Here is a 25,347-nt window from a genome sequence, read left to right on the forward strand (position 1 = left end):
AGAGACAGCTGCGCACAGACAGCAGCGGTAGAATAAACCCTCTCTGCAAAAGTGCCTAAGCACAGCAAATTATTGGTCTTTGTGATGGAGTTGTTTGATATCAACAAAAGAGCTGCTCTCTATCCAAATTATTAGGTATCTCTAAAACTGAGGATGTACCAACTTTTCCTCTAATGTTTCCAATCCTAAAATTAGTCCCATGTCAAAGGAAACGCATCATAGCCAAGAAAGGAAGGAAGTGGACGAGTAATGAGAAGACAATGTGCAAAGAATATTTAATGTGGTTTATTTCAGCATGATCTGTTTCTTATATTTGATTTCACTCCTCAATTAGCTTAGGTTGTTTTATTCCTCATGGTAGGGTTGAGGGAGCACTACAGGTGGCAAGTAGAACATTCTCTGCTGCTAGATCATACATGGCTATAAGAACTGTTGAGTCAAAGTGCTCCTTCTCCTACTATATTGTAGGGAAAAAATATATATATTTTATTTCCCAGAGTATCAGTCTTTTTTTTTTTTTTAAGAGACAAAGTCTCACTCTGTTGCCCAGGCCCAGGCTGGACTGCAGTGGTGCAATCAGCCTCAAACACCTGAGCTCAGGCAATCCTCCTGCCTCAGTCTCCCAAGTAGCTGGAACTACAGGTGTGCACCACTGTGCCTAGCTAATTTTTATTTTTATTTTTTATAGAGACAGGGTTTTGCTCTGTTGTCTACACTGGTCTCTAACTCTTGGGCTCAAGCGATCCTCCCATCTCAGCCTACCAGAGTGCTGGGATTGCAGGCGTGAGCCACCACAACTGGCCGTATCAGTCTCTTTCTTACTTGAAATCAATTACTCCTTTAATGCTTTATAGTATTCTAACATATTTTTATGCTGCTCCTTCTTACCTATGAGCTTGGAGCTTACTTCCCCAGTTTGACACACTGGAACTCATATTGCCCTATAAACATTACATTTAAAAAGAGAAAGAGAAATGTCAAAGATTCATTTAGTGGCAAAACTATGGAGAAGCAAGACAAGCAAATGTCGTTAAGACTCAGGAGAAGGGCCAGGCACGGTGGCTCAAGCCTGTAATCCCAGCACTTTGGGAGGCCGAGGCGGGCAGATCACGAGGTCAGGAGATCGAGACCATCCTGGCTAACACGGTGAAACCCCGTCTCTACTAAAAAATACAAAAAACTAGCCGGGCGAGGTGGCAGGCGCCTGTAGTCCCAGCTACTCGGGAGGCTGAGGCAGGAGAATGGCGTAAACCCGGGAGGCGGAGCTTGCAGTGAGCCGAGATCCGGCCACCGCACTCCAGCCTGGGCAGCAGAGCGAGACTCCATCTCAAAAAAAAAAAAAAAAAAAAAAAAAAGACTCAGGAGAAAAGAAAGTAAATGTAGCCAGGAGGAGCTGAGTATTGAGCCCTCAAAACATTGCTTATTATACCCTATCTACTGTGCACATGTGTGTATATATGTGTGAGTGAGAGAGTGGGAAAAGAGCATGGTGGTAGTGAAAAGAATAGCAAGTGTATTTTTCTTCACTTTGTCCCATGTATAAAATAGCTAAATATGATTCTGGTACACATATTTACTTTATAAAGGCCCAATTCCTATTTTATCAGGTAATGTTATGAGATGAAATCGGTTAATGGGATTAAGAAACGTAGGCCAATTATGTTATGACTTTGACCGTATAAACATTTGACTGGACACTGGCATTGACTTAGAACCCATTGTGAATCTACGGCAATTAATTAAAAGACCATTCCAGCTACCCTCAGGAGCTTATACTCTAATGAACAAGGCAGGCTGAATAAAAACAGTAAAAAGATAACTACAAGCCCCAAGTACTAGGAACATAAAATTATGTACATGACCAGCCTCCATTACAGCTAAACAAAGATGGATACATTAAGGATTAAGGACTAATTAATCAAAGAGGGTTTTTTGTTTTTTCCCAGGGACAGAGTCTTGTTCTGTCACTGAGGCTGGAGTGCAGTGGCAAAATCTCGGCTCACTGCAACCTCTGCCTCCTGGGTTCAAGCAATTCTCCTGCCTCAGCCTCCTGAGTAGCCGGGATTACAGGCGCCCGCCACCGCGCCTGGCTAATTTTTGTATTTTTAGTAGAGACAGGGTTTCACCATATTGGCCAGGCTGGTCTCAACTCCTGACCTCATGATCCGCCCGCCTTGGCCTCCCAAAGTGTTGGGATTACAGGCATGAGCCATCGCACCCAGCCAGTCACAGAGGGTTGTTCAGACACACACACACGCACACACTCTAACATCCTAACTCTGGAGTGCTTAAAACCGGAGAGAATGCTTTCATAGAGATAATAATTTTGAAGAGAATTCCAGAGAGAAGGAGAAATGGAGTTTGAGGAAAAGGATTAGGATTCCGGTGATAGACATCTGAATAATCCAATGGACTGGAAGCTCCACAATGGCAGGAACTCTGACAGTCTTGTTTATTGCTTGTCCCCAGTTCCTAGTGCGGTGTCTTGCATGTAATAAGCACTTCAACATGCTTATGAATAAATGAAAGGGAAGGGAAGGAGAGGGCCAGTTTGAAGGTGACAAATTAATACTTTTTTTTTTTTTTTTTTTTTTTTTTTTTTTTTGAGACGGAGTCTTGCTCTGTCGCCCAGGCTGGAGTGCAGTGGCTAGATCTTGGCTCACTGCAAGCTCCGCCTCCCGGGTTTACGCCATTCTCCTGCCTCAGCCTCCCGTGTAGCTGGGACTACAGGCGCCCGCTACCTCGCCCGGCTAGTTTTTTGTATTTTTTAGTAGAGACGGGGTTTCACTGTGTTAGCCAGGATGGTCTTGATCTCCTGACCTCGTGATCCGCCCGTCTCGGCCTCCCAAAGTGCTGGGATTACAGGCTTGAGCCACCGCGCCCGGCCTACTATTTTTTTTTAAGAACACAGTAGGCCGGGCGCGGTGCCTCACGCCTGTAATCCCAGCACTTTGGGAGGCCGAGGTGGGCAGATCACAAGATCAGGAGATCGAGACCATCCTGGCTAACACGGTGAAATCCCGTCTGTACTAAAAATACAGAAAATTAGCTAGGTGTCCCAGCTAATCGGAAGGCTGAGGCAGGAGAATGGTGTGAACCCGGGAGGCGGAGCTTGCAGAGAGCAGAGATTGCACCACTGCACTCCAGCCTGGGCGACACAGCGAGACTCTGTCTCAAAAAAAAAAAAAAAAAAAAAAGAACACAGTAATTGCCAGGCACGGTGGCTCACGCCTATAATCCCAGCACTTTGGGAGGCCAAGGCGGGCAGATCATCTGAGGTCAGGAGTTCGAGACCAGCATGACCAACATGGAGAAACCCTATCTCTACTAAAGATACAAAATTAGTTGGGCATGATGGTGTGAGCCTGTAATCCCAGCTACTCGGGAGGCTGAGGCAGGAGAATCGCTTGAACCCGGAAGGCGGAGGTTGCAGTGAGCTGAGATTGCGCCATTGCACTCCAGCCTGTGCAACAAAGAGTGAAACTCTGTCTCACAAAAAAAGAAAAAAAAAAAAGAACACAGTAATTAAACTTTCCTTAAAAAAGAGAATATGATGAGCTCAGAGAAAGGGAACCTCTCCATATAAAGAATGTGAGACTGGCTGGATGCAGTAGCTGACACCTGTAATCCCAATACTTTGGGAGGCCAAGGAGGGCAGATCACCTGAGGCCAGGAGTTCTAGACCAGCCTGGCCAACATAGCACAACCCCGTCTCTACTAAAAATACAAAAATTAGCCTGGCATAATGGCAGGCACCTGTACTCCTAGCTCCTCAGGGGGCTGAAGCAGGAGAATCCCTTGAACCCTGAACGTGGAATTTGCAGTGAGCCAAAATCGTTCCACTGCACTCCAGCCTGGGCAACAGAGCAAGACTCTATCTCAAAAAAAAAAAAAAAGATGAGACTGTGAACCACTAATTGCTAATACTGATCATTTATCTCCCCAGATGAAGAGCATGATCTAGAAGAGGATGAGAGTGGCACTCGACGAAAAGGAGGTATAAGAGCTTCTAAATGCACAGGCACTGGGTAGGACATTATGGGGTTCTGATTAGAGAAAGCACCTTTCTCTGAGACTATAAAAATTACTGGACTCAATAATTAAGAGGGTATCTGTGTGTGAACCCCAAAGCCCCAAATAAAGTGACTGGGAAATACATAAACTTTAAAAGCAGCCATCCATTCACTTCAATTAATGTTCCCAGAACAACCAAGATTTATCCTAGAGAGGGTGGGAAGCCAAACCAGATATTTATTTTTTCCTATCAGTATTTCTTAAATCAGTACAGTGAAAATAGAATTGCCTCATCTCTAAGAGATCAGAGGATTGAGAACGGAAAGAATGGAAATGTCTCCTCTCTGAGAGGCCCAGAGATTGCAAGTTCAGAGGGGAATGGAAATGTGTCAGATCTGAAAAGTGAACACGGGGTGAAAGATAGAATTGCTTGGTGATGCTGACTTCTGATGGCCTGGTTTGATTCCAGGCACATTTGGAAATGAATATGTAACAGGTTTGTTGAATATAAAATTACATCTTATTCATCCCAGACTGTTAACCATGCTTCAGGCTGTTAGTGAGCCCATCCTTTCAAAGGTCAGATGCCCCTCTGAAGCCTCCTTAAGTGGACCAAGGACCTAGTCCATGGTTGTCAGTAAAGGAATGCTGCACATTGCAAGGGCCACCTCAAGGACATTCGTTCCATCAGCAGAGCCCTAATCATGACTGATTTAGATACTGGCTGATATTTTTCTTAGGGAGTCTATGAAAATCTTAAGCCTAGGAATTCTTGCCCTCTTTCCCTCCCTGCTCCTTCTCCGTTATCTGGCCCTGTCTTTTCCCATTCTCCTCTCTCCTTTCCTTGTGCTTTTTCTTCTCTTCCTTATCCATCCAGCAAAACCCCCATTTCTAGGTTCATTCTCTACAGAAAGTGAATACTTAAAAGGTTCAGGACTCAACTTCTTAAGAGTCCAGCTTCTCCCAGGGAAGAGAAGAGACAACGAAGATGCAGCCTCAGAAGTCATGTGCCAAAGCAGGAGAGAAAGAAAGCAGGAGAGGCGGGTATGGAAGTATGTGAGTGTAGCTGCCAGTACCTCATGATAACGAACACATGTGATTAGGTCCATTCTGAAACCTGTTTCCTTCTGTTTTCTACTTACTGTCCAGAATTCCAAATGAAAATCTGTTCTGACCCACCCATGTTCCACATATATCTTTTCTCAACCAACTTCTATCACCAGTGCAGAAAAGAAATGCTTCATGTGGACAGCTTGGGTGGAGTAACTGTAAGCTTCCTATGGCCAATTTCATATTAAACTCCGTTCAGGAAGCATCGGTCTTTTAGCACAGTCTAGAATCCAGTTTCAGATTCCTCCCTCATCTCATTTCCTCCTTCCACCTCTTTCTCTAAGGTTATATCTGGGAGGTGAAAGGAGCCTTATTTCTTAACTGTTCCTACAACTATAATTCAAATAGGTTTAAAAAAAAAAAAAAACCCTTTTGTTCCTCATGCTTCCTGCCTCCAAAACAAGTGTTGTTAAAGTATAGCAAGCTCTGAATATGCTTCTATGGTTTACACTTCCCACCAGTTATGATTGGTGACTTAGTGATTAAAAAACAGGAGGACTTTTTGCTCTCTCTGCAGAATCTGAGGCAGGAATTTTTATTATTTGTGTTTACTTATTTATCGATTGATTTTATATAGTGCCTTATCTCCAAAGGCACTATAGAAATGGTGAAATATATATAAATCCAAATGTCATCATTTAGTTTTGTAACAATAAAAGATAGAGGTCTGGGGGAAGGGCAGGCAGCCCCAGTGAAGGCATTTAAAAGGCAGGGAGCTCTAGGACAGTGTGAATTCCTATGTCATAGACAAGCTACACAAGTTTGGGCTACTTAGTTTTTCTCAGGTGCGTGTTTTTTTGTTTGTTTGTTTGTTTTTTGAGACAGAGTCTCGCTCTGTTGCCCAGGCTGGAGTGCAGTGGCGCTATTTCTGCTCACTGCAACTTCTGCCTCCCGGGTTCAAGTGATTCTTCTGCCTCTACTTCCCGAGTAGCTGGGATTACAGGCACGTGCCACCACGCCTGGCTAATTTTTGTACTTTTAGTAGAGACGGGGTTTCACCATACTGGCCGGGCTGGTCTGGAACTCCTGACCTCAGGCGATCCGACCGTCTTGGCCTCCCAAAGTGCTGGGATTACGGGCATGAGCCACCGTGACCAGCCTTTTCTCAGGTGTTAACATGCTTTTGGGGAGAAAAAAAAATTTAAGCAAGCTGACCTTTCCCTTCTTCGTTTTTTCCCAAAAGATGCTATGGCTAGCAGAGTTACTTTTAAAATCCAAGTACTTTTCTCCAGCCTCGATGGATCCTCTTCCTTGAATGCTGTGCTTTTTTCCCTGATGGAATTGCTAACATTCTTAAGGCCCAACTAGATCTTATCAGAATAGTGGGGGAAGGGATTCAGTTCATCCTTATTGAGTGTTAATGACCCTGTAAGATGTAATTTCTTTTATTTCATTCTGTTACCTAGAAAATCTATCACAGCCTTGTAGTATTGATTGCTCAATCTATAAAGAGCTCAGTTTACAGCATAACTGTTAGTAACAGGGTTATTTTAATGAGTGACTCTTCAACACCTCAGAGTTTCACTAAATTCCAACCCATCAGCCCAATAGTCTAACACTAAGGGTCTTAGGTAATAAGTTTATCACCTCTCCTTATCATGAAAAGGTAACCTCCAGGTAACCAAAAATGAAACTTCCTCTGTGTTCGTTTTTATAAAAATTACGGCCATTTGTTTGCGTGTGCTATGTCAAATAAAAAGCAACCCTGGAGGCACAAATTATCCTTAGATACATAAAATCCTTGACCAAGGAAAACCTGAAACAGACCCCTCCCACCCTACCTCCCTCAGTCTGCCCCCAACCCCAACTCTGAAATTGTGGGCACACTAAGCCAAAAGTAGACACAGATCACACTGTTGTGGTCTTATAAGCAAATGATTGCTTTCAGGAGGGCCAAAAAATGGTTGCTTATACCACTCCATCTTTGAGGCCCTCTTCTCACTTTAGGCTTACCAATAGAGTGAACTACTACATGAAAGAAACAAAGGGAAACCACAGAGGTGTTTGCAGCTCTTACCTTTTGAAGCCTGTTTTCCAAGACCAAACATGAGCTGATTATCAACCAGCTAAAATTTTGGCCCAATGAAAAGAGTAAATGACATGAAAATCAGAATCTGAGTGTACTCCACTTCCAAATCACACTAGGATCACAGTAATTTCAAAACTCAAGATTAAAGCACTATGAAATAAGTAAATGATATTATCCAATTGCTCTTCCTCCTCTGGTGCCATAGTCAGTGAGGGCTTGGCAAATATTTTCATAGCTTCCTTCCAAAATAGTTTATAAACTATCAAGGCTGGGCGCAGTAACTCACATCTGTAATTCCAGCACTTTGGGAGGCTAAGATGGGAGAATTTCTTGAGCCCAGGAGTTTGAGATCAACCTGGGCAACAAAGCGAGATCCTGTGTTTTCAATAAATTAAAAAGATTAGCTGGGTGTGGTGGCATGCACCTGTAGTCCCAGCTACTCAGGAGGCTGCAGGGGGAAGATAGTTTGAGCCCAGGAGTTCGAGGCTGCAGTGAGCTATGATTGTGCCACTGCACTTCAGCCTGGGTGACAGAGCAAGACCCTGTCTCAGAAAAAAAAAAGAAAGAAAATTATCAGAGTTTACTTGAATGGACTGAACATGTTGGACCTTTCTGACCTGGCTTAAAGAACATTTTAAGTCACTTCCAAAGGGTCACTACTTTGGCGTTTTTTGTCCAAGTCTCACCATCCCACCATCCCATCCTCTCGTAGGACTGGCTTTATCCGTCTTCGCGTTTTGTTTCTCTTTTCCATACCTTAAGAGGTTGTACTTAATGCCAGGCCTTATTGACACAATCATTTTAGTAATCAAGAAAATGTGAATAACTTGCTGGCCTGCCTTTAGCCACTTTTCCCTGGTCACAGCCTGAATTCTGTCACTACCCAGTGACTCCCAAACATAAGCTGAACTCTGGAAGGAACAGTCAGGTTTTATTGTCCCTAAGGAAGGAGAAAGGCAGAGAGATGTCCTGGTCCTCTTTACCTTAAAACTTTGCTCGTCATAGAGGCTAATTTTCAGACATTGACTCTATCACCAGTAGCACCAACTTGGCCTCAGTTACAAGAGAAATGATTGTTACTAGTTGTAAAGAACCTGGCATGCAATGACAAATGCTTTGCAATAAATAGAAAAAAGAAACCAATACTTTTTTTAACTTGGTCTGTTGCTATTCTTCTTATGATATTTTGGTTGCTTGGAGTTTAGCTTCCGTTACATAGGATAAAGAGAGTAAGATGCTGCTTTTTTTTCTCTAGAAAAAGCCCTTCTCAGCTCTGCTAGCAATTTAAATGCAGTGATCATACCCATTAGCTTCTCTATCATTGTAATTGTTGTTAATTGTTATAACTGTTTTAGTTATTAGTGGTGTCATTATTGCTCTAGGTCCTCTGTCTGTTTTATGCTGAATATATTAGTGCTTTGCTTTTGAATTACCAGGCTTTATTTAGTGCAGAGTTACGTTTTTTGGAGAGACATTGAGAAATGCTGGCATTAAGCTTTATTCTTTTGTTTTTCATTCCAAATGGACAGACTGGAAAAAAAAATAATTAGATGGAATAATGTCCTCAAAATGAGAATGAGGATGTTTTGAATTAATTAAATGGTCAGAATGCTGCACCATTTCTGATTTCAGACGCCTGCCAGAGTAGTGTAAGCCTAAAGGAATCTAAATCCAGACCATAGAGGCAAGCCTCACCCTTGGGCTCTCAGTTCCTCTCTCTGCTCTACAGGAATCAAAGTCGGCAGGCGCAGTGGCTCATGCCTATAATCCGAGGTAGGCGGATGGAGGGAGGCCGAGGTAGGCGGATCGCCTGAGGTCGGGAGTTCAAGACCAGCTTGACCAACATGGAGAAACCCCCTCTCTATTAAAAACCCAAAATTAGCTGGGCAAGGTGGCACATGCTTGTAATCCCAGCTACTCGGGAGGTTGAGGCAGGAGAATCCCTTGAACCCAGGAGGCAGAGGTTGCGGTGAGCCAAGATCGCGCCATTACACTCCAGCCTGGGCAACAAGAGTGAAACTTCGTCTCAAAAAAAAAAAAAGAAAAGAAAAGAAAAGAAAAAGAAAAGAAATCAAAGTCTCCTCATGCATTATCTTGTTTATAGGATGAGTTGGGCAGGTTTATGGAGAAGCTGGACTAACCCTGCAGACTTCTGGGCTTTTAAGCTCTTGCTGGTGCCAAGCTTCAGGAATGCAGCCCTCCTCCAACTTATCCTTTCCCCTCTTCAACGTCTTTAAATAACACCCACTTGGTCAGAAAAGCCTTTTCTGATCCCTCAAACTATGTTAGATTCCCTATTACACACAGCATCCTCAACTTCTCCTTTACAGACATATCATAATCATAAATAAACATTTGTGTAACTGTTTTTTCCATGGTGCCTCCCTGACTAGAAGGTACCCTTGAAAGGAGGGCTCATATGTGGCCAATGTGGGATTCCCAGTATCTAACACAGTCCCTAGCATTTAGTAGGTACTGTATACATGTCTGTTGGATGCTGAGAAATGAATTAGTGAAGTTGCATGCACACATAGACATAAATGCATATCACATGTGTATTTAACAGGAATTCTGCAGTATGGAGTCATCTTGCCCAGCTAAGGAATTACCCCTCACTGATTTCCTTAATATAGAATACTTCTAGCTAGCTAGCAAGTTCAAACTTTTCCCAGTTTTTAGCCCTTCATTCTGCCTGTTTTTTGGAGCTGTTCTACTTCTGACAATCCCTATTCTTGGACTGAGCTAAACCATCTCCTGGATTCCTGAACTCTTTTTTCTTTGGCCTTTAACATCAAAGACCTTTTCTATCTTTCTTTCTTTCCTGGAAGGCTTCTGTTTTTCTCCTAGCTTCTTGCTTTCCCTGTGATCTGTTGTGGTTTTAGAATAAATCTTTCTCCAGATATTTTCCCAGGCCTATATGTACCCAATGTCAAATCACTTTTTATGTATACACCAAAAAGGCACTCAGTATTAGGACCTATCCCACATCCAGGCACACAGTAGGAAACCATACTCCAAAGTGACTATCTGCTAGACCAGAAAAGACCAAGATAACCTTGTTGGTCTCCTTACCACTCAGAAATATTGTTATGGTTTTAGAATCTGTTTTTTAAAAAATGGTTTTCTCTACCATTTTTACATATATAAATCCATGAAAAATATTGATGTCAATATCCTTTCATTCCTGAATTTAGTCAAAATCTTGGAGTGATTAATCAACTCCATTAAAATTGAAAATTCATAATATATCCTCTGGGAAAACTACTTTCATTTTTCAGGGATTGATATTTCTCTATTATTTCATGTACTTGTATTTCCAAAAATGTATGCTTTGTCTTTTCAATAGTTAACATATTTCTCCCAAAGTATTTTTCTTCTAAACATATTATCAACTCGGTGGCAGAATGTTTTCACAGTATTTATCTTGTTTGCTGCCCTCTGTTGTCTACTGCACACACAGACAATTTTATGTGTGAAGAAAGCATGCCTGAATTTCTATACGGTTGACATTTTTACTTTTGTTTGCAGTATCTGAGTCTTAACTAAATAGTTATCTCCCTCCTCTGTTTTTGTACCCTTTAAGATTCCTACCAAAGTTCTCTTCCAGAGACATATAGGGATTTTGTACCTCTGTGTCTTTATTATTTAAATTGCTCAGAAGTCAGGAACAAGTAGAAAAAAAGAAAATATAGGGAAGGTGTCTGTGCCCCTACTGCCCACTTGCCCTGTCCTCAGTCACCAGTACCATCACTGCTCATGGGAGGGTAAAATGAATAAAGGAAAGGTGGAAATCTATAGAACAGAATCCCCCAAAATCATGTGAATTTTAATTAGAACCCAGGACTCCTGACTCCCATCAATTGAATTTCATCTTTTGTAGGTGCTTTGTTCACAGCTCTGATACAGAGCACCCCAAGGAACAAGGAGCATCCCTGGTCTAGTGGGCATTAGCTCTCCTGCCATTCAAATCCCCAGATCCTCTCCCACTTCGTACTCTAGTGTTTAACCTTTCCGGGTAGAAGATCAATACAAATTCTTCATTGTTAAGAATCGATGGCTGTCCCGTGGCATCATTGCCATCTAGTTTTGCTGAGAAGCTCAGTAAATCTCTCCAGCTGCTTCTAAAGCTTGGTTTGTCGTCTTCAGTTGCTTTCATTTTTAATGCAGATCACTTTGGTTTCTGTTCCCCTGGGGCTTGCAGATAAATCTTGGCAGACATGTTCAGGGTCTACAAATGAGATGCTGGAAAAGGGCCAGCCCACCCGAATTTAGTTGTAATGGATGAGACACCCCCTTGGTTCCACTTAAAGACTGGGCTATTCGTTTCAGTATTTATTGGTGATTACTTCATATAGTACCTAGGTGGGAAGTTCCCAGGATAAGTTCCTATGGACAAAGGAGGCCGAAAAGTGAGCTGTGATCCAGAAGCCTGCTAGCTGACTCAGCCTTTCTTGTAAATAGGCAGAAGTCACAGATTTACTTTGATCCTTCAAATACATAATGAAGAGAAAAGCTAGATAGTTTAGTTGCCCTGAATCAGGAAAGTCTAGCGGGAAACCTCTGCACTGCTTACTTACAAACCAAGTGAAAAATTACCTGCCTGATTTTCTTTTATTAATAAATAAATATATTTATCATATTGTTGAACGGCATCCTACTAGGAGTGATCTTTAAATATTTAATGTTAGTTAATGATCTCCTTCTCCCATAGTCCTTTGCTCATGCTGAGTGTTCGGCTGTATCTCATCTCAACCCCCCTTAATCTGAGGTTTCCTAGGGACAATATCAGAACCCTGGTTTCCATTTGCAGCAAAAACATGGGCTCCTTGGAAAAAATAGAGTCCTTTTAACTTTGATTTCTCCACTCTTTGATCAGCAGACTATGCCAGTTACTACCAGGGCCTATGGGATTGCCATGGTGACCAGCCAGATGAACTGTCCTTCCAACGGGGTGACCTCATCCGCATTCTGAGCAAGGTAAGGACAGAAGCCGTGGGGCTTGAATCGAAAGTCAATGTTTTCATTCTTGATTTAGTCACCATAAACAGAATTATTCCATGTCCTACCCTTCCCATGGCTCCCTCATATATAAATTCCCATTTACTCATAATTGTTAGGAAAAGTTTTACATGAAATTCCAGATTCAGGAACCAATTTCACATTTAAAAATACAAGGCCAGGCAGGGCATGGTGACTCACGCCTGCAATCCTAGCACTTTGGGAGGCCGAAGCTGGTAAACTGCCTGAGCTCAGGAGTTCAAGAAGAGCCTGGGCAACATGGTGAAACCTAGTCTCTACTAAACTACAAAAAATTAGCCAGGTGTGGTGGCATACGCCTGTATTCCCAGCTACTTGTGAGGCTGAGGCAGGAGAATTGCTTGAACCCGGGAGGCGAAGGTTGCAATGAGCCAAGATCACGCCACTGCACTCCAGCCTGGCAACAGAGCGAGACTCCGTCTCAAAAATAAATAAATAAATAAATAAATAAATAAATAATAAAAATAATAATAAAATAAAAAATGCAATAAAATTGGTATTATACCAAAACTATGCCAATCAAAATTTAATCTTTCTCAGGGACTTGTGCTTAAAGGCCATCACTATGTACATAATTTATTACCACATAATACTATTGAAAACATTCTGGCTAGGTAAGCTGCCTTCTTATTTCATTTATAGATAAACAAGACTGTAACATAATTATGCATGGGGGAGGAGTCAGAGCTAGTTAACTCAATTGGTTTGAGCAATTGCTGATAAGGCCAAGAGAGTGAATTCAATCCCACACAGGTCAGCTAACTTTATTCTCTTCCTCAGTCACAAGTTAACCCCTAGTTCCAGCTAACCATCTCACAAATAGTATTGTTGACCATAAACAAACTGGTTTTTTAAAAAAAGGGTGGATTATTACAGATTAATCACTGATGTGAAGAAGATTCAGAACTCATGGGCTACAGTTTGGGGGATCAGTAGCATCATGTTGGTAAAGAAAGACCATACATATTCTATGGGTGAGCTAAAATAACAGGCTCTGTCCCTAGCACTTATTAAAAAGCCCTCTCTCTATGCAGCCAATCAATCTCCACAAACACATTTTTGAAATAGGCACAACTTGCTCTTTAATTGCTGAGTATGTGGATTCCATAAGGGAAAACTAAAAACCCATTGGTTATTAATCTATCATTTATTGTTTATCTTTCTTCTTTTTTTATGTGTCAATATCTTTTATCTTTATTCTGTGAATTTTACTACCTTGGGAAAAGGTTCGTTTCGGTTTGAGATATACCATAAGCACCTTAGGAAACAGTCTAGGTCTGACCCACAGCACCTTTCCATGGTTCCAACAGAATCAGGGCCCTTTAAAAACGGACCCAATTCAAACCCAACCCTTTGTTTGCAAGACAGTAGGAGGCCTGCAGGCCTTGCTGAGTGAGATCACAATCTTCTAGTGATTTCTCCTGGATCCTTAACTCAGTACCACCCTAGTGCCATTTAGGTGCAGCTCCAATACACCAAGAATAAATTGGAAGCAAAGAAGGGAGTGGACATTGGCCTGATTGGTATTTCAAATGCCCAAAAGCAAGGTTTGCCGTGTAATAGAATTTGTGTACATTACCACGCTGGCATTACAGGGGTAATCGAGTTATCCACTCAGGTGTGACCAGGCCTCTGTTTGCCCAGAGCCTGCAGGTGAACAAATTAACTGTTTACTTTGTCTGGAGGTGCCTGCAGCAGGAGGGGGGAAGAACAGAGCCAGACTGGCTGCTGGCCTTCTCTCTGTCATGATTATTTTGTTTGTTTTGCATGTCTTTTGCCTTTGTTAATGGCTTCTCACTGGGGGTCCCTTTCCTCTAGTTAGAAGGGGTTGTGCGGTGACCTGTCCTGCAGTATGGAGCTGTCTGTGGTTACAGTGGCTATTGTATTTTTAAGAAATCTCAAAGAACATGGGGAACCAACCCAATCTTAAAAAAAAAAAAAAAAAAAAATACCTCTTCCCCTTCTCTGTTACTTAAAGGTAACATAGGCCAGGCATGGTGGCTTACACCTGTGATCCCAGTATTTTAGGAGGCCGAGGCGGGAGGATGCTTGAGCCCAAGAGTTTGAGACCAGCCTGGGCAACATAGCAGAATCCCATCTCTACAAAATAAAAAATAAACTAGCTGGGTGTGGTGGTACATGCTTGTAGTCTCAGCTACTCTGGAAGCTGAGCTGGGAGAATCACTTGAGCCCAGGAGCTCAAGGCTGCCAGGATTGCTGCCATGATTGCCACTGCACTCACCTGGATGGCAGAGTGAGACTCTGTCTCCAAAAAGAAAAAAAGAAGAAAAGAAAGCAAATATATCAGAGTTTAATTCAATGAGAATACCTCGCTGCTGTGTTTCTGTCAGCTTCTTTCTCCTCTCTTCTGGAAGGTTCTGAGTCCATTTTCATCCTGTACCATTGTATTAATAGTAGCATATTTCTTCACCAAAAAGCTACACCAGCTGGCTCCCTTCCCCATGTTGCAAATCCCTGCGTATCAAAGGGGAAATGAGAAGTTAAGAGCTCAGCCGAACTTTCCCTCATGAAGCTGCATTCCAGTTAACGTTGGTTTGGGGAGCATTTCAGTTTTGATTCACCTTTATTATATTACCTAATTCAATAATAGTCCTTGGACAGGAGAGAACCTTAAAAGGCCACCCAATCTATTCACTGCCTTGCTTCTAAGAAGCACAAATGAACAAATTCAGACAGAAAAGGAGATTCCACTACCATTCCCAGCCATCTGTCTATTTATAAGTTCAGTAGTGCCTCATCTCGGGAAGTTTCTCTCAAATGGATCCTAATTTATTCCCACTTTAGCCTCAGCTGCCTTCTTTTGTTGGGGTCCGTTACACTCTGCAGCTGTCTCTCACACCTGTAAGGACAGAACTGACCCAAGTTGAATTTAGTCCAGGAAAATGGTGTCTAGAAAGCTCTATTTTACTTTTCTTTTTGTCCAGTAGAAGCTCCGTTGGGCAAGAAGGGCCTGCTGTTTAGGAATCTGGGGAAATCTGTTTCCCTGAGAAACACAGATGCAGCTGTGTGCAGCTCAGCTTAACTGGACTTGTTTCCTCACCTGTTAAAAGAGAGAGTGGGGTTGGATAGCATCTAAGAATCCTTCTACCTCAGACATTCCCATTCTAAATATGGTGGGCCTGACACTGCAAAACTGCTAAAGAAGTTCCACACAATGGCCGGGCGCGGTGGCTCAAGCCTGTAATCCCAGCACTTTGGGAGGCCGAGACGGGCGGATCACGAGGTCAGGAGATCGAGACCATCCTGGCTAACACAGTGAAACCCCGTCTCTACTAAAAATACAAAAAACTTAGCCGGGCGAGGTGGCGGGCGCCTGTAGTCCCAGCTACTCGGGAGGCTGAGGCAGGAGAATGGCGTGAACCTGGGAGGCGGAGCTTGCGGTGAGCTGAGATCCGGCCACTGCACTCCAGCCTGGGTGACAGAGCGAGACTCCGTCTCAAAAAAAAAAAAAAAAAGAAGTTCCACACAAAAATGTGTTTTAGCTTTATTTATTCAGTTTAAACAAAAAAGAATTTTTTTTAATTACCAGCTCTTTTGTTTTCAGTTATCATAAATACATCTGGTTTCCCCCTCTCTATCTGATAAAAGTATTCTGAAAGGCAGAGTCCGGGGTGCGGAGGTTAGAGGATCTAGAAAGGGAGGTGAGATGGAGGTGGTGGGGGAGGGAGGGGGGGCGAGGGGAAATGAGGATGGAAGCTTTAGTCATAGGCTCCTGCTGCTCCCTGCTGTTATCTTAACAGTCACCCCAGTATGATCCAACTTTGAATCTTAGAATCTTGGGACCAAACTCAGGAGAATCTTTTTTTTTTTTTTTTTTTTTTTTTTGAGACAGAGTCTCGCTCTGTCACCTAGGCTGGAGTGCAGTGGCACGATCTCGGCTCACTGCAAGCTCTGCCTCCTGGGTTCACGCCATTCTCCTGCCTCAGCCTCCCGAGTAGCTGGGACTACAGGCGCCCGCCACCACGCCCGGCTAATTTCTTTTTTTTTTTTTTTTTTTTTTTTAATAGAGACGGGGTTTCACCATGTTAGCCAGGATGGTTTCGATCTCCTGATCTCATGATCCTCCCACCTCGGCTTCCCAAAGTGCTAGGATTACAGGCGTGAGCCAGCACGCCCGGCCCAGAAGAGAATCTTTTAGTCTTGCCCTTGCGCAAAAATGATCACAGAAAGAGAGCTATTTATTGCTGCTTTTTTTTTTTTTTTTTTTTTCTTTTTGAGACAGAGTTTTGCTCTTGTTGCCCAGGCTAGAGTGTGATGGCATGATCTTGGCTCACTGCAACCTCCACCTCCTGGGTTCAAGCACTGCCTCAGCCTCCCAAGTAGCTGAGATTACAGGCTTGCGCCCCCATGCCCAGCTAATTTTGTATTTTGAGTAGAGTCAAGGTTTTGCCATGTTGGCAGGCTGGTCTCGAACTCCTGACCTCAGGTGATCCACCCACCTCAGCCTCCCAAAATGCTGGGATTACAGGTGTGAGCCACCGAGTCTGGCCATCCCTTTTCAAAAAAAAAAAAAAATTATCCAGAGAAGATGATTGACTGGGCAAGAAAGATGCTCCCCAGTGGCTGGGTGGTGGCTCATGCCTGTAATCCCAACACTTTGGGAGGCCGAGGCAGGCGGATCACCTGAGGTCAGGAGTTCGAGACCAGCCTGGCCAACACGGTGAAACCTAGTCTCCACTAAAAATACAAAAGCTAGCTGGGCGTGGTGGCGCATGCCTGTAGTCCCAGCTACTTGGGAGGCTGAGGCAGGAAAATTGCTTGAACCAGGAGACGGAGGTTGTGGTGAGCTGAGATCCTGCCACTGCACTCCAGCCTGGGCGACAGAGTAAGACCCTGTCTCAGAAAAAAAAAAAAAAGAGGCCAGGCACAGTGGCTCAAACCTGTAATTCCGGCACTTTGGCAGGCCAAGGCGGGCAGATCACCTGAAGTCAGGAGTTCAAGACCAGCCTGGCCAACATGGTAAAACCACATCTCTACAAAAATACAAAAATTAGCTGAGCGTGGTGGTGGATGCCTGTAATCCCAGCTACTCAGGAGGCTGAGGTAGGAGAATTGCTTGACCCTGGAAGGCAGAGGTTGCAGTGAGCCGAGATTACGCCACTGCACTCCAGCTTGGGCAACAGAGCGAGACTCCGTCTCAGAAAAAAAAAAAGGAAAGAAAGAAAGAAAGATGATCCCTAGACATAACCAGTGCCTATCACCTGTCCTGTTCTCAGGGAAGTAAGTGCCTATAACAGATGGGTTATTGATGACCCTGGGCAAAAATCTCCTAATCCTGCTAATCTTCAGTTTCCTCACCTGTAAAAATTGGGAAATTTTATATTTATAGGTTTGTTGTGATGTTTACATTAGATAATTTGTGTAAGGAAGTGCCTGGCATGTAGGAAGTAGGAATATTTCCTTCCCTTTTACTAATAATAAACTTTTGGATCAGTGTTGGGCACATACTAGGAGTTCAATAAATTATTGAAAAAAAGGTGATCTACAGCACAAAAGGTGCTCACTTGGATATAAAAAAAAAACCACCCAGTGAGGGCCAAGCCCAGTGGCTCTTACTTGTAATCCCAGCACTTTGGGAGGCCGAGGTGGGCTGATCACCTGAGGTCAGGAGTTCGAGACCAGCCTGACCAACATGGAGAAACCCCATGTCTACCAAAAATACAAAAAAACTACCCAGCCTACGTGAAAATCCACCATGCCTTTCCTGGTCTGAGAGCTTTCGTCCCTGACAAATTATTCAAACTTCATTTTCTGGAGAGACTAGAGCCACACATCCAAACTCTGAAACAGTAACCAGTGGCACAGTCAGCAGGAGGCCTCCCACTGACCTCCCTGCATCACATCCATGCATTCCTTGGCCCCATGCAGCATCATGCCCACTTAATTCACTGAGTTCCAATTTGGGTCTCAAAATTTATTAAAGGGAGATTTTAATAACGAAGCAGATCTGTGCATCCAGCGGATGTTCCTATGTTCCTTTTGGACTCAGATATTTCTGAACAGCTTTTTCCAGTGAGGGACTAAGCTTCCCTTCCTCCCCGGAGCCAGGACGCAGCTCAAGCCACAGCGGGGTGTTTAGCGCTCTTCAGTGGCTCCAGATTGTGGCGCTGGTGCAGGTCTCCTCATATGTAACCAATGGTTCCTGAGAGCCTGCGTCTCGTAAATTACTTCCCACGATGCCGGCGACCACCGCAGAATTCAAGTTTGAATAGAGCAGGAAAAAGGTGTTTGAAAGGCCTGTTCACTCAGCTGCATTTTAATTTCCTTTTCAATCTTGTCCCAATTAATTTCACAGAATTAATCTCACAGAAGCAAACTCGGCAGCATTGAGGCTGCGGTTTTAGTGCGGCGGTCGCTCTGCCTGAACATGAAATAGGAGCTAATATAAAAATCCATCTGCTGTGTTTGAAATACACGCCGGCTGCTGCTCAGTCCTGTCTGACATTCCAAACATCAACAGCGGGGAAAAGTGATTTGGGGGTTAGTGGCCATCAGTACTTGGCAGGGGTTCAACAACAGGTGTACTCCAAAAATCCATTCAGCCTGGGCACCAGGCATGACAGGGCAGGTGCCGAATCACCCTCTATGTGATAGTGTGGTGCCCTGGCTTAGTTCCTTTTATCTGCGGATTGCAAGGCCCTTTTGTGGACCAGCACCACTACAGTCACTTGTTTTTGTTTCTGTTTTTCTTGAGACGGAGTCTCGCTCTGTTGCCCTGGAATGCAATGGCGCAGTCTTGCCTCACTGCAACCTCTGCCTCCCGGGTTCAAGTGATTCTCCTGCCTCAGCCTCCTGAGTAACTGGGACTACAGGCAAGTACCACGGCACCCAGCTAATTTTTGTATTTTTAGTAGAGTCGGGATTTTGCCATATTGGCCAGGCTGGTCTCGAACTCCTGGACTCAGGTGATCCATCCGCCTCGAACTCCCAAAGTGCTGGAATTACAGGTGTGAGCCACCGTGCTTGTCCTATGGTCACTTGTTATAAGTGGGAGAAAAAGAGGTAAGAAGCCTCTATTTGGATATGACAAGTCACAAGTCCTAGCTTTCAGAAAAGTGACCCTGTCTTCTTGCAGTGTCTCTCACTAGGGAACATTCTTTCCAAATAATAATAATGCTTGTTGGCAGGGCGTGGTGGCTCACTCAGCACTTTGGGAGGCTGAGCAGGTGGATTGCCTGAGGTCAGGAGTTCGAGACCAGCCTGGCCAACATGGCAAAATCCCATCTCTACGAAAAATACAAAAATTATCCAGGCGTGGTGGCACGTGCCTGTAGTCCCAGCTACTAGGGAGGCTGAGGCAGAAGAATTGCTTGAACCCAGGAGGCAGAGGTTGCAGTAAGCCAAGATCATGCCGTTGCACTCCAGTCTGGGCGACAGAGCAAGACTCTGTCTCAAGAAAAAATGAAATCATCATCATCATCATCATCATCATTATCATGCTTATTCCACTATTCAATTTTTTTTTTTTTTTTTTTTTTGAGATAGAATCTTGCTCTGTCACCCAGACTGCTAGACTGGAGTACAGTGGTGCAATCTTGGCTCACTGCAACCTCTGCTTCCCGGGTTCAAGCTATTCTCCTGCCTCAACCTCCCTAGTAGCTGGGATTACAGGCTCAAGCCACCACACCTGACTAATTTTTTGTATTTTTAATAGAGATGGGGTTTCACCATGTCGGCCAGGCTGGTCTTGAACTCCTGGCCACAAGTGATCCACCTGCCTTGGCCTCCCAAAGTGCTGGGATTACAGGCGTGAGCCACCGTGCCTGGCCAAGATAACATTTAAATGCCCTTTTTTTTTTTTTTTTTTTTTTTTTTTTTTTTTAAAGCATCCTGTTCCAGAAATTATTTATGGTGGTAACATGAGCTGTTCAGAAGATAAGGGCAAATTAAAGAGGGAGAGAAAGAGAAGCTCTTTTTCAATTGACTAGGAAGAAGAGGCCACTGGGTGAGGTCTTCCATTTAAGGTAAACTGAGCCAGTGGGATACATTTCTTGGGCTTGGGTTGTGTGCCTCATAAATTGGTTTGAGGCTCTTCCAAGGAATTGTCCAGTGCCTTATTTTCATGGAAAGCAGCCTTCGAGCAACAGGTTGGGCACACATAAGGTTTATACTTACATAGTGGCTTAGCTGGGGTGGGAAGGTATTCTCATGGCCCAGACACACCAGGATCTGGGTCATCTTCCTTACTGATGGAATTGACGTGGAAACAGGGAGCCATACAGACACAGTCAGGTTTAGCGTGGAACACATGATGCTGTCAGATGGTCATGGGTCTTACGTGGAGAAGAATGGACAGACTTTGTCACCCTGGACTGCAGCTACTTAAACTCAGATGGAATCCTGGCGCCACAGCCAGTCTAGTCATCTGAATGCAACAGGCCTGTGCCAGCACACCTGGACTTTGTTAACACAACACTATGTCTATTACAATGGGAGTTTTAACCCGGTTTTCTCCACCTACTTCCTCAATGTGCCACTTAAAGAATGTAGACCTTTCCCCTCCCTTGACCCCGTTCTTTCCAAAAGAGATTTGTATGTTGTAAAAATTATCTTAATGCAGCAATACTTCCTCTTTTAAGTGTGCTTAGTTGAATGTGACAACAACCCTCATAAAAACAGATAAGTTAATTCCTTCAATTGCTTTAAATGAAGGATTTTTTTTTTTTTTTTTTTTTTTAATTTCAAGGCTCTGAGGGAAAGGAGGTGTTTGGTGACATCTAGTGTCCATTTAGGACTTCCTCAGGCACTATACCCTCTGGTTTGCTGAGTGGGGGATGGGCGGGGGTTTATCTGGGAGGTAATTTAGGAGTAGTAAGTAGGGAGAATATAGGCCTGGGGCACAGGCTGCCCAAACAGTGTGATGAAACTGATCAATGCCTGTCAAAGAGCTATTATGCACCTCTGACCTAATCAAAGGGGTGGGTGAGGGGATCCTATGGCAAAGCATCTTTTATTATTTATGATGGTACGAAAGAGAAGCAGAAGCTGTCCCCACCACCCCATTTCATGTTAACAAGCAGGTCAACACTGTGCTGTGATGACGAAGATGATGATGATGGTGTTTTCTCTCATTAATAACCCCTATGGGAGGCAACAGAGTTAGGAGGATGGGAATGGGATTTGGGGTCAGCTGGAAGGCAACGGTCATATACCGGTCAAATTCAGAAGAGGCCATTCCTTTCCCCCAGACAGGAACCAATCGTCTAGAACAAACCCTGGCAGCCTCATTCCTTCCAGGTAATTTTTATAAATGAGGGGACACCCATTCCAAGAGAGGACAAAAGGGAGAGGGTGTTTATGTATGTGTGCATATGCATGCATGTAAACCTGCTCGCAAGAGGCCCAATTGCACATCAACCCTATCCTGCAAACCCTGACTATTTATTCTAAAACCCATTTTTTAAAAAGAGAATAAAATTGGCATTTTTCTCTCTATTTATTCCTAAACAGTTGTCCTGGACAAGACCTTTCACTTTTCTCTGTGTGTGTGTGTGTGTCCATGTGCACACACAGTTTTCAGTGGGGGAAAGTCCAGACCAGATAATTAACTATGAAGCCCAGACAGAAATGTTTACCTAGAACCATATAAGCCATGGCAGGGTTAGGTTAATGCTCAGAATCGCCCAATGCTTTACAAACTCCAGTGTAAAAAATTCCAGCCATTTATTTTGCAGCGAATTTATAATAAATGCTGTTAAAGTCTTCGTCTTTTGACAGAGGTAATAATAAATTCACTGTTAAAGACGGTAGTTTAATTCCTTATACCTCCAATACTGCACAGAATAAACCATATTCATCACTGAGTAATTTTTTACCACATAAATCTTTAAAACTAACCGGTGAAGGCTGTTGAGACTGAAATATTGTGAATTTATTAGATATGCCCATGTAGTATTGGATTCAGAGGTTTCCATTCGAATATATTATGGGAAATATTTGTGTCTTTAACTGTGACATTCCCTCCATTTCCAATCGCCAGTATTATAACAAGCAGCTCCTCCAGAGTCAACTGCACGTTTATTAGACAGAGATTTAGTAATAAACTCCCCACTAATCTGCCAAAGAGGCTGGATGACATTTTGGTGAGATGCCCTATTTAAAAGGAGTCACAAAAGCTTTGTTTCAGTATAATTATTTTCTCAAAAGGAACTCAGCCTCCCCATGCCTCTTCTGCCACCATTTCTTGGTATTGCATGGACTCAGCTCTCCAACCAAACTAGCAAAATACTGAAACAAATTATAACCTCACTGCTAACACACAGGGCAGTAACTTCTATGCAGGTTATAGGATTAGTTATGCAGGACTGAAGGTAATTGATTAGAACACAGAAAAGCTTAAATTTGCAGACATTCCCAGATATACGGTATTTAAGGCTAATAAAAAGATCATATTGATTCTCAAATTAGAAATAATAGAAAATGGTTTCAGAAAACTAGTTATTCAAAAACTTTCATCTTGACATATTAAACATTAAAGATACAATTAAATCCTCAGATTGGAACAAAAATCCTTTTACTCTACATATTAATTTTGAGTGAAAATCTGTACCTGATAGATGAGAATATTCTGAACCTTTCTCATGATTTGCTAGTGAAGTGACATTGAAACTAACCAAGTATATCAAATTGTAACACCCTCTCCAGTTTCATTAAGGAAATATTAATATTGCTAAAATGAAAAATATTTTTTTCTTTTAAATGCAGAAATGTTCATCATATTTTTAGCAAAAAGAGTCTGCAGTTTCTCTGTTCCTGATAATATTCTATATTTGGGGACAGTTCCAAATAGTAAGAACTTCCATGAAGCATTGTGAACTTTATAGTTTTTTAATAAAATTGGTTTCTAACTATTAAACAAAGGAGAAAAATCTCCTGGAAGTGCAAGGCTGTAGCCCATCCGAATAATTGTTAAAAGACAGAACCCGGCTAGAAAGATAAGCATAATACCAGCAATTAATATTCAGCATTTCACATTATAGTCAAGAGGATGTGTTTTTCTTTGTGATGTGGCTCATAAGCTAAGAGTGTTGGGAGCCAGACTCTGAGCTCTGTCTTCTTTTTGTGGATGAGGATTAAGGAGGAAAAAAACAGCAACGACAATCCTGCTCCATCTGTAAATGAACAAACATCTTGATTTTATAGCTATTTGCTTTGTAAAACTAAGGAATGAAACAAAAATTACTGGATGCCTAAGTAACACTTTAATTCTGAATTCATTTACGCTGTAGCTATGTAGTTGTCACAAACCATAATGCAGTATTTAATTAAAATAACAGAAGTGTATCTAGATATGTCCTGGGGTAGCTATCACCAAATTATACTCTATGCCATCGGTATTTTATTTATGAAATGACAGATTCTAAGGTGCAACTAGGCTGATACAAAAGCATGAACATTTTAAACTTGCATTTTTAGAAAGGCTCTTTTTTTTTTTCCTGCTGCGTCTTTAAGTGTTTTCCTCCTTCTATCTTTGGAAGGGGAGGGAGGTTAGTGTAATTGTTAAAGATCTCTCTAACTCTTGCTTTTCAACTATTGACCTCCTAAGTCTTCTGGCTGTGAAATCCCCTCTGTTTTCATGGAAAGGCTTGCAGGGTTCACAGGACCCACAGCAAGTGTGGGACATCTTAGGCAGAACTTGGACATGGATTCCAGAAGGGTAGGAAAAAAGCAAACCGTTTCAGACTCTCTGTGCCTGTTCCCACATAATCTTCCTTGCACCTTTTTTCCACCTATAAATACCCGTTATAGTGTACACGCTTGCTTGCTCTACTTTGTGGATGTTCACATGCAGACATACTGCTCCTTTTCATAAGCGCATAGCATCTATCTTACACGGACCCACCATCTATCTCCTTGTTCACATTGGCTGTCCCATCCACCTCCTTGTCTGCAGAATTATGTTCAGCAAGGTCCCGATTTATAGGAAATAAATAATGAAAATGGAACAGACTGGGAAAGATAATCGAAACATTCAAATTGTTATTTTTCACTGTACTTTACACAAACAGAGCATCTATAAACACCTAGAAAGGGGGTTGGCTGATCCCTAAAAAGCAATGCCTTTTGAAACATTGTAACCGAGGGGGTCTCTCTACACCTTTCCTGTTCCCCCTCTCCTGCTTTTTGATGCTCACCATTTTAAAATGGTAAACAATACTGTGTTATTGTTTTCATTCTTTCTACTTATTTATCCTGTCTATAATGACAAGTTTTTGTCATCACTTATCCTCTACAAAATAATCCTGAGAATTACAAAATAGAAACAATAATTGCAATCACCTTTTTAAAGAAAAAAGCCCTTGCATTTGCTGTATAAAGATATTCAGATAATGGCATCATCGTATCACAGCCTGATCCTACAGCAAGGGTCTTTTGGAGAGAGAGTTTCTTCTACACACTTGTAATTATTTTAGCCCCTTTCACAGGTCACATAAAAAGTTAATTTCAATCGCTGCTAATTTCCGTCCAACAAGAGTGCAGTACTTTAAACCACCCAAAATAATTGGATTCAAAACAAATTTAGGAAATTGAGTGTGTTAGAAAGCAAATAAAAATATCCTTTTGGTAAGGAGGAGGGTGAAAGTAGTAAAAATGGCCTTTTTTCCCCCTTCTTTCCCCTTCACAACTTTGCCATTAAAGTTGCACCTACAGCTAGAAGTTTGTCCGTGAAAAATGGTCATTTTGTTTCTCTGCTCAAAGAATGTTATTAAAATGCTAATTTAAAAGAAAAAGGAGTTAAATATCTAGCGATGGTGCATTCTAATTGCAACCATAATGAGCTCTCTAAATGTGCGTGCCCCTGACACACACAGAGCATAAACAGCAGTAAACAGATCATTAGTACCCGCGTTCATTTATTCTGGCGACCTTACCATGACCCCACTGAGGGTAGGGTGAAAAGCAGGTGGATCTGGCTGTGACACCCCCTAGAGGGATCCAGGAAATGAAGCTATAAGCGGTTGTCATGGAAACGCCTATGTGTGCAGATGATGTAACACACCGACAGGCTGTAGGGCTCCGCAACTGGGACATTGCCTTTCCCTCGCTGGAACAATCGTGAGGATTAAATTATTCATTTCTTTAATTCACAAAGCAAAAGGAATCCTAATTTTCTTGGTGATGTGCAACTCTCTTCC

At 42.7% G+C, this 25,347-nt stretch overlaps 2 protein-coding genes across 8 annotated transcripts in view; both read left to right on the forward strand.

The window, feature by feature from the left end:
• SKAP1 (src kinase associated phosphoprotein 1) overlaps positions 1-25,347 on the forward strand; it is a 330,610-nt gene that overhangs the window by 289,006 nt on the left and 16,257 nt on the right. For 5 of the 7 annotated variants that reach the window (XM_050762808.1, XM_050762809.1, XM_050762802.1 and 2 more), the window contains 2 exons: positions 3,947-3,997; positions 12,030-12,130. In XM_050762808.1, the coding sequence (XP_050618765.1) occupies positions 3,947-3,997; positions 12,030-12,130 (152 nt within the window). Of the gene's footprint in view, positions 1-3,946; positions 3,998-12,029; positions 12,131-20,037; positions 20,855-25,347 lie in introns of those variants that run through there. The other 2 variants (XM_050762803.1, XM_050762804.1) reach the window with 2 other exon arrangements.
• Positions 1-25,347, forward strand: part of CBX1 (chromobox 1) — a 181,622-nt gene that overhangs the window by 71,452 nt on the left and 84,823 nt on the right. The window lies entirely within an intron of this gene.

Source organism: Macaca thibetana, chromosome 16 (genome assembly GCF_024542745.1).
Source record: "Macaca thibetana thibetana isolate TM-01 chromosome 16, ASM2454274v1, whole genome shotgun sequence".
In the NCBI taxonomy this organism is placed as follows: Eukaryota; Metazoa; Chordata; class Mammalia; order Primates; family Cercopithecidae; genus Macaca; species Macaca thibetana.